The following is a 13,447-nucleotide window of genomic DNA, read 5'->3' as shown; positions in this document are numbered from 1 at the left end:
CTAGGCATTAAATTTGACAATCAGCTGTCCTTCAAACAACAGGCTGTTGCGGTAGCTGGCACCTGTTTCCACCTATCCAAGACCTTGAGAAAGTTTTTCGATCTCCTGCCGTTGTCAGCTAGGAAGACTGTTGCAGTGGCCCTAATCACCTCTAGGCTGGACTACTGCAACAGCCTATACGCGGGTACCAGCAGATCAGTCCTTCACAGACCGCAAATGGTCCAAAATGCAGCAGCCCGCTTGGTTTTGGGCTGGCCCCGCAGATCCTCAGCCTCTGCAGCAATGGATATTTTACACTGGCTGTCAATTGCAAAGAGAATTCTCTTTAAGGTTCTCTTGATTACCTTTAGGGCCTTCCATCATCGAGGCCCTAAATATCTAATCCAAGGCTTTAAACGATACTTCCCAGTACGCTGCCTAAGATCTGTGGCCCAGAATCTGCTGGTTATTCCTAAATTTAGGCTGACAACCAAAGGTGGCAAATCTCTCTTCGTGTTGGGCGCCAAAGCATGGAACAAGCTCCCTCTCCCCTTGCGTTCCATGTCGGATGAAACCCAATATAGGAAAGCATTAAAAACCTGGGTATACTCTATGACTGAGTCAGCTTGTATAGCTATGGTTTGAGATGTGGTGTTCTGTGCAAATGAAGTCTACTTTCTCCCCCTGTCTCGTACATCTGAGCTGGGTGAGCGCCAAGATACTCCTTGGAGTGATAGTTGCGCTATAAAAGTGGATTTTACATTTACAGCAATACACACACAGCCCCCCCTTCCTCTGCCGTCTCACATTGTTTCCCGCTTTTGGCTCAAGAGTCCCAGAGGACCTCGCGCTAAGCCTGGGCCGGGCACCCAACTAGAGCCTTCAGTTGCTTTATGCAAAAAAGTTAAATAACATCTGAGACCTACCTAACCTCTCCACGTACGCATAGGCTTTGATTATGCGAGGGCATGTTGTGGTACTTTAAATTCTGGACCCGTGTTATAAACATCGTCGTATCATGACGATTTTGGTATCAGCAGACCGCAAATGATTAGGATACTATGCACAAGCATTTTCGCCATGTTCGGGTGAAGAAATCACCCTGAAATCATAGTTTCCATTCTGATCCCTCGGGTTCCATTTTAGAACGACAGCCATTTTGTGATTGCCCTCACATAGGCCCAGAACTAAAGCCAAGCATGGGTCTGAAGGACACGCACACCTTCGTTGACTCTTCGGTGACCTGGGCAAGCTGACTCCACTGCCCGAAGCCAAACCTGTTCGGCCAGTTCCTTTCCCAGTGGTCGAACGAGATTAGTATCAAGGCCCAACATATCGTAAAACCCTTTGATCACACACAAACCATGGTTAATCTTCTACACACCTGTCCCTGTTTCCTTCTTTATGACTTGCTTTACGAGGAGGAGGTGCCCGTTTTTATTGGAGGTCTGTCGATATCTGATGGAAGCAATGAGCCTTGCCGGGTAATTGATTAGGGGCTGGACAATGGGCTTGTCATCATGACTTTGCTTTTTCTTTGTATTGAAAATATGTGAATGGTTAACTGTAAAATAAGGAATGTTTGCCTAAAGCATAATATTTTGTATAAAAGAGAAGGCTGACTTTGTAAGGTTGAGCAGTCTCCTGAGAATATACACCGTGTTGTACTTCTAGGATACCTGTTACTGGCTGCAGCCAATAAATTCGATCTTTGACTTCACCTAGAAGACTCTGTGTTTCTGTAGCCTGAAACAGGAAGAACTCGAAGTCTTTGGGTGTGTCCCCTGGCACCGCTGGGTTCTGAAAAACCCAGTACTTCAGTTGGCGCCCAATGTTGGGCGATTTCAGCGGTACCGGTCCAAGCCAGAGGTTCGTGAGGAGCTTCGTGTGAAAATTCTGGAGGAAGGCCGCCACTTCATCGACCCCTGTATGTCGACGTGGTCCGAAAGTCTTTGCTGCGAGGTTCCCCGCTTCCCGACGGCTACGAAGGACTGCTGCCCTGACTATCGCCCTGTTTTGGACCCTTGATGATTTGGTAGAGCGAAACGATAGACGAGTCCTCTGGTGACGTCATCGATACCTCAGTTAAGTATAAGTGGAGCGTCTCCCAGTCCTTAGTTTGGTTTTTGGTTTGGTATCCCCTCGGGATCTTTGATTTGGAACTTGCAAGTACCAAAGCCGAGGGACTCGTGTATTCACGAGACTATCGTATTCGATAATCCTTTGAAGTTTGAAGCTAGACTAGAGAGCGAAGATGCCTGGTCTTAGCAGACTTGGAAATTTGTTTTGTTTTGGTTGTAATAGGGATTCCCGATTGGAGGACTCATGTCCGGTTCCTCCGATTGGAATTCCAACCTATGAACTATATGTGAAACATGGCATAGGCCCCCTCGCATATAATGAAGTATGGATCCGATACACCAGGAAAGATGGTGTTTTAAAGTGGCCCCAAAATGGTAGTTTTGACACAGAGATTCTGGATAATCTGGAGGTTAAACTTTTTAAGAAGAAAGCCCGGCCGGCGATGTTTGACTCTTTCCGCCTATGGCGTAAGGAAGCCAAACAGAAGGAAATTAAATTAGCAAAAAGAAATAAGAGAGAAAAGGGTATTACGGTAATGCAAGCTGCTATGCAGTTTAAAGATAATGAAGAAGAACAGATAAGTGAGCAGTTGCACAGGCAACGTAACATGGTGATCGATAAATGTTATCCAGTTTTGCCGCTTCTTCAGCAAGATGCGGCAAAAGAAATGGAGAAAGACCCTTTAATGTCACACTTGTTGAATTCACCACCCCCTTATGTGCAGAGTGCTACAGCACCTCCGCAACCTTTAGTTGTGCAACTCCCAAATATTGTACCTCAAGTCCTTCCGCAACCACCAGCTCCTCTTCAGTTGGTTCCTACTCCTATGGCGCAGCCCCCTCAAGGGCCGCCGACTTTGCTACCTGCTCCGCCTGTACTTCCTACGACTTTGTCTATGGAACCAACCGCCTCTTCTGGTGGTGTTCCCGATACATGCTTCTGCTTCTGCACCTGCATTTGCCTTGTTTCCCTCTGTTTTTCCTCCCGTTCTTTTGTCAACTTCTCCTTCTATGCGACAGAGAATGACTGCTACTGTTGCTAGCCTTATATCTCCTCTCTTCGGGTCCACTAGTGTGACCCCTGATTCAAGACGTAAGCAGACGCGTAGTCAACTGCCTGATTCTCGAGAGAAAGAAATGTTTGACCGTATGGCGCGTAAATGGGTTATCTACCCTTCAAGGTATGATGTGGATTCTGTTATGGATGCCTTCCGTCAATGGGAAGCACCGAAACAGAGATACGTTTTTGAAAAGATGTGTGTTTTTCTTTGTGAGGAATTGGAGGATAATGATTTGGAAGCGAATCCACAGGAGTTGTGCCGCGTACGATTTGAATTTGAAAAAGGCACAATTGTGGGTCCCGATGTTGAGAAAGCAGTTGCGACATTGTTGTCTTTTAGGATTGAGGGTCCTTCTAAGTCATTGTTTGAACATGACCCATCTGATAAAAAGGTGAGACAATACCCTATGAGAGAAGTCCCTCCGGTATGGAAGGACGCCGTTGCGGCTGATGCCGCTCAAGGTATTGCTGCTATGCCGGCTCATTTCCAGCGTGTTTGGGTACATGTTCCTTGGAAGCGATCTGAAGTTTTAGCCCTTAAGCAGACTTTGCCTGATCCTCGTAAAAATCCTGCAGGATATTATAAGGAATTAGCACAGACGGCAGACTCATGTGTTATGAATTTAGCCGACATAGACATGTTATTTGGGAATGTTGTTCCACAGCCTTTGTGGGGAGCGATTCGTAATACAGATCACGCGCAAGAGCTAGGCGACTCATGGGCCAACATTAGTGCTGCAAATGATAGACAAGTTGGTGGTGCCAAGCCTGAGCCTTTGGTAGCAGAACTTCCTGCTAGGATCATTACTTACATGAAGACTTTAATGCCTGCGATGCGTGTGAATTGGGATAAATTGTCTGCGTGTAAGCAGAAGAAAGATGAAACAGTGTCTGATTTCTTCACTAGGTTTGAAGAAACGTTTATCGACCACAGTGGTCAAGATATGAGTACAGAAGGTGGTCAACGGTTATTTGTTGACAAGTTTGTGCACAATTTGCTTCCCGAGTTGTGTAAGAAATTTAAAGATTCAGAGAGTTCTTGGGCCGTTTCCTCTTCAGCACAAATATTGGCTACTGCACAGTACTACGAAAATAGGGATAAAGATGAGAAGGATAGAGCAGACAAGAAAACTAAAGAACTAAAGACGAAGGTTCTTTTACAACAGGCTTACCCGCCACGTGGTGGTCAGAGTAACTATCAGCAACCTCAACAGTTTCAGAGAAACTCGCAAAGGTTCGAGAATTCTCGACCACGTGTTCCGGTAGGTCCCAATCAGTGTTCATATTGTAAAGAAGAGGGTCATTTCAAGTATAGTTGTCCTATTTTGTTACAGCGTACGAATGGTACTATTGGTGCAAGAGGTCGAGGTGTCCAACAAGCTCCTAGAGGTAGAGGACGTGGAAGTGTCCCCCAGAACGCGCGTCCCCTTCCATCTCAGAATTCAATGAATAGTTTTGACCAGCAAAATAATGCGCCTGGTAGGACGGCTCAGTACTATGCTGATGATTATTATGCAGAAGATGAGAATATGGAAGGTAATGATTGCTAGGGCAGCCATAGACAAAGAGAGGGAGTTGTTTCAGTTCCAGTAGATCAAGGTGGACCGTATGTTAATGTAACTACATCAGGTGTGTCAGAGCCTTTTCTGTTGGATACTGGTGCTGCAAAGAGTTCTATTATGCACTCAAAACTCCCTGGTGCACCTTTGTCTGGCAAGATGAATGTTTCAGTAGGTTTTTCTGGCGCCCCGGTTAGGAATCCGATCTCTAGTCCTATGTCCCTGTCTGTTGGACCATGTGAATTAGAAGCACCCCTTATCCTAACGACAGGTTGCGGTGAAAACCTGTTGGGATTCGATTTGTTGAAAAGATTGTATGCGACATTATATTGTTCTCCTTCGGGAGTACAACTTACACTAGGCAGGAAGGTGATCTCTTCAATGTATTTGTCGAAGGATAAACTCCCGACCGAATTGTCGTTTCTTCCTGATCCTAATGATGTGGGTCTTTTGGAAATACCGCCATATGTTGTGACATTGAAAGCCGATGTTAAATTGCCACGCATTCCTCAATACAAGATCTCTAGTGAAGGTGAAAAGGCGTTGCTAGCGATCATTTATGATTTGATTGAAAAAGATGTAATTGAAGAAACAAGAGGTAACGTTTGCAATAGTCCTGTCCTGCCTGTTTTGAAACGTACTGACCCTTCTCAGCCACCTGTTTACAGGTTCGTGATTGATCTTAGAGAGGTCAATAAAATAGTTGTGCCACAGTTCCCAGTTGTTCCTGATATCACTGCCCTATTGACTATGATTCCAGCTTCCGCCACTTGGTTCTCGGTGATTGACTTGAAGAATGCTTTTTTCAGCATCCCGATTCCCGAGGAGAGCAGGGATATTTTTGGTTTCAGTCTAGGAGGCCGAAGCTTCCGCTTCAAACGCGCACCTCAAGGTTACTGTGAAAGTCCATCAATATATAGTCAGGCTTTAAAAACACAGCTTGATGAAATTGTTTTACCTCATGGTGCTACCCTCATTCAGTACGTCGATGATTTACTAATAGCCGCAGATACTGAGGAAATTTGTAAAGAAGCCACCTTGTCGTTGTTACGTCATTTGTCTGATTTGTATCACAAAGTGTCCCTTTCAAAACTGCAATATTGTCGACAAGAAGTGACCTACTTAGGTCATCTCTTATCGAAGGAGGGAAGGAAACTGACCCCAGAGAGAATTCAGGCAATTGCAAGGTTGAGTGTGCCAAAAACACAGAGAGAAGTACGTGCTTTCTTGGGCATTACATCATACTGTAGGCAGTGGATACCGAATTTCTCTTTGCTGGCCAAACCTTTGGTAGCATTAACCTGTAAAGATACACCAAATCCCGTTCCATGGTCTGAAGATTGTCAGAAAAGTTTTTCCGAATTGCGTAATGCACTGTGTTCAGCTCCTGTGTTGGGTACCCCCGACTACAGTAAGCCTTTTACACTGTATGTCCATGAGAAAGAAGGTTGTGCATTGTCAGTGTTGACACAGTCTTTTGGAGACAAGCAGCGTCCATGCGCGTATTTTTCGTCGACTTTGGATCCGGTAGCTAAAGCATTGCCGAGTTGCTTGAGAGCCACAGCGGCAGCAGCTGTTTCTATTCGACAGTCTGCTGGATTAGTAATGAATAACATGTTGATTGTGATGGTTCCACATGCAGTGGACACGTTGTTAAACAGGACCAAGTCACAGCACTTAACTAGTGCCCGATTGTCAGGTTACGAGCTGACACTGTTAGCGAGTCATGTGCACATAAAGAGATGCAGTACGTTAAATCCAGCCACGTTATTGCCGATTCCAGTAGAGACAGATGATGTTGAACAGCATGATTGTTTTCTTAGGACAGAAGAAGAAACAAAAGGGAGAGTAGATCTTAAATATACTCCTCTTGTAGAGTGTGATGGTACCTTATGGGTGGATGGTTCATGCTTTAAGCTTCCGAATGGTGATACGACTGCAGCATATACTGTCACGACTTTGCATACGATTGTTGAAGCTGCACGTATACCACATAATTCAGCTCAAGCAGCAGAGTTAATTGCACTTACGAGAGCGTGTGTGTTATCGAAAGGAATGAAAGTGACCATATATACTGACAGCCAGTATGCGTTTGGTGTGGCTCATAATTTTGGACGATTGTGGAAAGAACGTGGGTTCCTCACTTCACAGGGAACTAAAATACAGCATGGTCAGTTAGTGAATGAGCTTCTTGAGTCGCTGACCTTGCCACTACAAGTCCCGATTGTGAAATGCAGTGCACACAAGAAGGTTACCGATGATGTTGGTCGTGGCAATGCATTTGCTGACGAAACCGCTAAAGAAACAGCAAAGGATGTGAAGAATCGAATGTATGTTGCAGGCCCTGCAAGATGGGTTGGTGATGTTGGAATGTGTGAAGACACGATAGAGAGTGTGAAGTCCCTTCAAGCCGAAGCTTCAGAGAAAGAATTGAGTATGTGGAGAGAAAGTACGGGTAAATTGGATAAGAATGGTTGTTGGATTGACTTATCAGAACATCAGCGATGGTTGTTACCCGATGCGTATGTGCTTGCAGTGGTGACAATGGCCCATGGGATGGCCCATATCAGTGTGAAAGGGATTTGTAAGTTGTTGGCTCCAGTATGGCAAAATGCTAGAATTCCTAAATGTGCAGAGAATGTGGTCAAAAATTGCATGGTGTGTCTGAAATACAATCCTAGTAGGGGAACCCCAACTCCAGCTGGTCATTTTGTGCCTCCAACGTATCCGTTCGAGGTTTTGCAGCTAGATTTTATCCACATGGAAAGATGCAACAATTTGAAATACGTACTCGTTGTTGTTTGTGCCTTTTCAAGGTGGGTAGAAGCATATCCCTTAAAAGACAACACTGCCTTATCCACAGCTAAAGCCCTTGTCAAAGAATTCTTCCCCAGATTTGGAATGCCGAGAATGGTCTGGAGTGATAATGGGAGTGAATTTGTGAGTCGTGTGATGAAGAAAGTATGTGAAGGGCTAGGTATTCAGCAGAAATTTCACACTGCAAATCACCCCCAATCAGCTGGACTAGTAGAGTGCTATAATGGCACGTTAAAATTGAAGCTGGCCAAGATTCAAGCGAGCACTGGTCTTAAATGGCCTGACGCCCTGCCTTTAGCACTCCTATCAACGAGAATGACTGTGCATTCGCGAGTGGGACTTAGTCCTTATGAAATTGTGTTCGGCCGCCCGGCCAACATATGGGGAGTGCCAAGGCCGACAAAGTTCAGTGAGATCGAACACCCCGTATTACTTGATTATCTGTATGAATTGACGGCTAAATTGCGTGTTTTACACCAACAGGTGCATGATACTCTGCCTCAGGTCTCTGAAGCTCCAGGACATCCTATCAATCCTGGATCATGGGTGCTGGTCAAAAACTTCAAGAGGTCAAAGTATGATGAGCCCCGTTGGACCGGCCCCCACCTCGTCCTTCTTTCAGCGAGATCGGCTGTTCGAGTAAAGGGGAAAAAGAACTGGATCCACGGCGTTCACTGCAAGAGGGTCCCTTTGCCTTTGCCCTACGACCGGTGGGTCCAGGAGGGAATCGCCGACTCTGAGACTGAGATTGTGCCTCGTTTTCTGCCTTTTAGCAATGCACGTGTAAAAGGAACAATTTCTGAGAAAGAAAGTGACAACATTCTGCAAGAAGCTGTGCCACCGTCAATTTGATTAGATACTACAGAGCCTGAACTCTTGTTCCAAGACCAGACATTATCTGGAAAAAGTCACTATAATTTGAGGTAAAGAACTATGGACAAATAAAATTCTTTTTTCTTTTTGCTATTTTTGAAAGTGCAACTCTCTCATCTGAGAAACTTGCTTATTTTTTTTTTCGAACCGCCATCCAGGTTCAGCTGCAGGGTCGTGGTTGCCCGAGTCTTTGGAGTGCAGCTGAAGACGTTAGGTCGACAGTTCTGGTCGGTCTAAGGGAGTTGCCCTCGACTGACAGAAGCATTCCTTAGCATAGAACACCCTACCACCACGAGCAGCGATTAGAGAGGATGGAGTTTTTCGAGAATGAGAGACCTGCCAAACAGATGGATTTTAAAGCCAGAATGTGTACAATGATGACAAAGAAACGATTTTTGATAATATGTGTTTTCATGTTGTTTAGTGTAATTACGTTTTTAATAGGATCTGTTTTATTCTCTTTTCAAGTGACGTTTGCACCCACTGCACAGCCCATACCTCCTTCTACTGTTTCCTCGCATTCTTTTCACCCTCTGCCTGAACACGAATATGCTAGAAGATTAGAATTTGTCACTAATTCATTCATTCAGCTTCTACACAAACACCAATTAGTAGTTAACACAACTAACTGTTGGGTGTGTGGTCTTATGCCTCATACTACTGATAAAGGTATCCCTTATCTGGTCCTGCCTTTCAGCCATAATGGTTCTGTGTGGGCATATAGAACGATATTCATATACGCTCATGAAGCCAACCCCCTACGTTCTGTGAAAGATAATGCTAAGAATAGTGCTCTAGTTAAGGGTATAGTAGATATGATTAAGGAAGACATTTCCTATGAGACTATCCCGAGAGATGAGACACTAGCATATATTGGATGGAACATCACAGGATATGGAGCTGCTCTGAGTGAGAACCAGCGAGCAAGGGGATCCTCCCCGATTTGGATTGTACCCCATCAGGGTCACCTATGTCTGCAAGGTAATGGCAAGAATCCCAGAGCTCAGTTAGGGAGAAGTGTCTGTACTGAAACATATGTCTTTGCGTCTCAGACTTCCCCTTCGTTCTTAGCAGCTAAGGGTACCTATTTCATCTGCCATAATAGAGCCTATACATGGTTGCCCCCTGACTTCTCGGGCACATGTTTTGTTTCGTTCTTGTTGCCTCCCACCTACACGGCCGCGGCAGATTACCACAAGACCAGGATAGTTAGAGGTGTCATCAGTCAAGATGACACTGCAGGACAAGAGTTTGGAGATTTCGTGAAGGGTTCTCTGCCGTTTTGGGGGCCTATGGTTAACAGCAGGAACATAAGGCAATTGACAAGGGTGGTTGAATCCACGGTAGTGGAAACCGCCGGTGCCCTTAGTAATTTGACTGCTGAGCTGCAGTCGGATCGCCTTATGACTCTTCAGAATAGGGTCGCATTAGACGTCATACTTGCAGACCGAGGTGGGGTATGTACAGTGATCCAATCAAGTTGCTGTGTTTTCATTCCAGATAATGCTCCAACAGTTTACCAGGCCATTTCCAAACTGCATAAGATCTCCGAATCTATTCACGTGGATAAAGGAGATTGGTCATTGATGGGGTGGTTCTGGGAACTGATATCCGCCTGGGGATGGAAGATTCTGATAGTCATTGGGATGATCTTAGCCATTCTTTTCCTGTTTTGTCTGTGTGTACAGTGTGCTCCTGCAATATGTGGCCTCTGTGCTATATCGTGTGTAAGGAAACCTGTATCAAGGGACGAGCTAAGTAATAGGATGATGCTACAGCAATATCTCAACGACTTTATGAATATAGACTTGGACTCAGACCTAGACTCAGACTGACGTGAGTATAGGTTAATTGCCTATGTAAGGGCAAAAGGAGGGTCTGTGGTACTTTAAATTCTGGACCCGTGTTATAAACATCGTCGTATCATGACGATTTTGGTATCAGCAGACCGCAAATGATTAGGATACTATGCACAAGCATTTTCCCCATGTTCGGGTGAAGAAATCACCCTGAAATCATAGTTTCCGTTCTGATCCCTCGGGTTCCATTTTAGAACGACAGCCATTTTGTCATTGCCCTCACATAGGCCCAGAACTAAAGCCAAGCATGGGTCTGAAGGACATGCACACCTTCGTTGACTCTTCGGTGACCTGGGCAAGCAGACTCCACTGCCCGAAGCCAAACCTGTTCGGCCAGTTCCTTTCCCAGTGGTCGAACGAGATTAGTATCAAGGCCCAACATATCGTAAAACCCTTTGATCACACACAAACCATGGTTAATCTTCTACACACCTGTCCCTGTTTCCTTCTTTATGACTTGCTTTACGAGGAGGAGGTGCCCGTTTTTATTGGAGGTCTGTCGATATCTGATGGAAGCAATTAGCCTTGCCGGGTAATTGATTAGGGGCTGGACAATGGGCTTGTCATCATGACTTTTCTTTTTCTTTGTAGTGAAAATATGTGAATGGTTAACTGTAAAATAAGGAATGTTTGCCTAAAGCATAATATTTTGTATAAAAGAGAAGGCTGACTTTGTAAGGTTGAGCAGTCTCCTGAGAATATACACCGTGTTGTACTTCTTACTGGCTGCAGCCAATAAATTCGATCTTTGACTTCACCTAGAAGACTCTGTGTTTCTGTAGTCTGAAACAGGAAGAACTTGAAGTCTTTGGGTGTGTCCCCTGGCACCGCTGGGTTCTGAAAAACCCAGTACTTCAGTGTGGCTAATGATGTGCATTAAAGATCAGGGCATTAGAAGCAATGCTGTTGTGTGTATGCACAAGTGAGGCTCAACAGGCTCAGCAGTCTGCACCTAAACATCCTTCCCTTTATGGCACTGAGGCACTGCTCCCTCCCTGTCACGCAAGGCAATGCAGCCTTGCGAGGGGCTGCGCGCCTTTTTTGTAAATCTCCCCCCATGTCTTCACCCATTCCTCCAAGGACATTTAATAAAAAATCCAATTAAAAAAAACGAAATGCTAAATAACTGTTAGTTTAATTAAGGGTGACTTAGAAAATATTTAGTAAACTCACTCTATACTTTTGAAACTGGAAATCAATTCTGTGTACGATAACCCTAAATATCCATAAGTAAAATGTATTAAAACCATTATAGTGTGGTGAAGGGATCCTCCTTTTGCCAAGTTTCTACCTCCCCCCCTCCCAGCCAACATTTACATGGCACAGGCAGTGATATCACCTATCAGCTGGCAGTATCTCCACAGTGACTCTAGCTTCCAGATATTCACATGACTTGGCATGGGGGAAAACAGCAATGGTGTGGGGTTGAGGTTCACCAGTTGTGCCTTGGTGATAACCCCTCCTTCTCATCATATCCAAGGTACAGGGAATATCCAGTTATTCACAGCCAGCTGACCCCACATGAGGTATCTATGAGCATTTCATGAGCCCGAGGGAGGCAAAAGAGAGGTTCCTGTCAACCCTGTACCTCATGGTCCTAGAGTTACATCCTGGTTGAACATTAAAAGGTAAGGGTCGTGGAAGTAACTTAGACTCGCCTTTTGTTGGATGATGCTGGCACATCCTATGAAAGGACAACCTAAAGAATACCATGGTACCTTGTGTCTCCCCATGCTGGGGACTCATCTGGGTTCACAGACCCTGGTGCCTCCACCAGCTATGGATTCTGCCGTTCAGCACTTATGGCCAGCAGGTGGAACAAGGACATAAACGAGGTGATGTATGCATTGGCATGTTGATGTCCTCCAACACGCCGCCATTTTCCCACCGCAGTTCAAGTGCCCCCTATAGTTGAGGGCAATCATTGCGTTGGCCGTAAGTGCATAATGATGGAGAGGATGCAAGCATGAGGCCTGGACAGTTTCAGGTCTGAATCCATTAAAACTTTTGCATTGAAAAGTGCAATGTATTGGGGGTGTGGCTACGTGCCCATGAAGATGAACAGGAGCTCCACATCGATCTAACCGCCACCTCTAATTAATCCGGCCACAAATCCATGCATGTGCACCAACACACAGCAGTGCGAGTACGGAGACTCCAGAGGCACTCAGAGAGCACCTACGGTCATTCGGGTTGCCCACAGCAGAGAAGGGGAGCATTGAGGCCTGTTAAGAAGAGTGAAAAGCGGTGAGCGGTCATATTGTTATCACCCACACATTGGAAGAGCCGATAGCTGGACGAAACGGATCCAGCCAATTATTGCCACGGCAAGATAAGACTGTATGTGGAGAGCCCTGATATAAGCGTTAAGGTGTCCCTCCGAAGCCACAAAAGATTCGGCTCAGGCCCGGGGCACTGGGCGGGGGAAGTGGAAGGGGCAAGGCCTACACGAGACCCAGAGTCATTCTCGCTTTACCTGCAGCCCCCCTCCCTCCGTTTTGAGTTAAGCAGAGTGCACGCCGAGTCATATAATTGACAGCAGTACGATCTGGGAAGGACTGAGGGATGTGCCCGGAGTCTTGGGTTGATCTAGAAATATCAGCAGCCCGGTAACAGAAGCACTAGAGACAGGGTGCTCTGGAACGGGCTAGGATCGCATCATCACATCAGAAGACATTGGAGCAAGTAGGTGGGGGGAATAGAGGATCCACTAAATGACTTTGGAGACCATTTGCTGTCCCTTAAAAGAACCCTGACAGGCCGAATGGGGAGGGTGCACCTCACCCCCACGGATAAGTGGCAGGCAGTATTGAAGGGGAAAGAAGGCAGACTCGCCTTGGACATTTCTCCCCTCTCTATCGCTCTCACAAGAAGAGATGGCTAGGGTTAAAGGTCACAAAAGCACCCACCAAACAAAGCTGGACAAACACGCAATGCAGAAATCTATCGAAACAGAGGTGGCTGCCAAAGCCGACATAGCAACTGGATCAAGCGTTGAAGGTGGGGATCCCACCACGAAGGACATTATGGCTTCGCCTGAACGGTGAATGGACTCAATCATGACAGAAGTTACACTCATCAGAGCTGACCTGCAGAAGATGAGCGATATAGTTAAAACAATGGAAGCAGCCACTTCCAACCTTCACCAGGACACAAAAATAATGCAACAACAAATTCAGGACCTACAGGTAGCTAGCAAAAGTGTGGAGAGTAAACTTG

At 45.7% G+C, this 13,447-nt stretch overlaps 2 protein-coding genes across 2 annotated transcripts in view; one reads left to right on the top strand and one right to left on the bottom strand.

Moving 5' to 3' along the window:
- The window catches only part of PCSK5 (proprotein convertase subtilisin/kexin type 5), a 1,432,234-nt gene that overhangs the window by 170,652 nt on the left and 1,248,135 nt on the right, over window positions 1–13,447 (bottom strand). The gene's annotated exons all lie outside the window — the stretch shown is intronic.
- Window positions 8,717–10,204, top strand: LOC146866055 (endogenous retrovirus group PABLB member 1 Env polyprotein-like). The gene has a single exon (XM_085640879.1). The coding sequence runs from the start codon at window positions 8,717–8,719 to the stop codon at window positions 10,202–10,204; it is 1,488 nt and encodes a 495-aa protein (XP_085497005.1).

Source organism: Triturus cristatus, chromosome 2_1 (genome assembly GCF_964204655.1).
Source record: "Triturus cristatus chromosome 2_1, aTriCri1.1, whole genome shotgun sequence".
Taxonomy (NCBI): Eukaryota; Metazoa; Chordata; class Amphibia; order Caudata; family Salamandridae; genus Triturus; species Triturus cristatus.
Note: the sequence above shows the minus strand (reverse complement) of the source record. Positions and strands in the feature narration are given on the sequence as shown.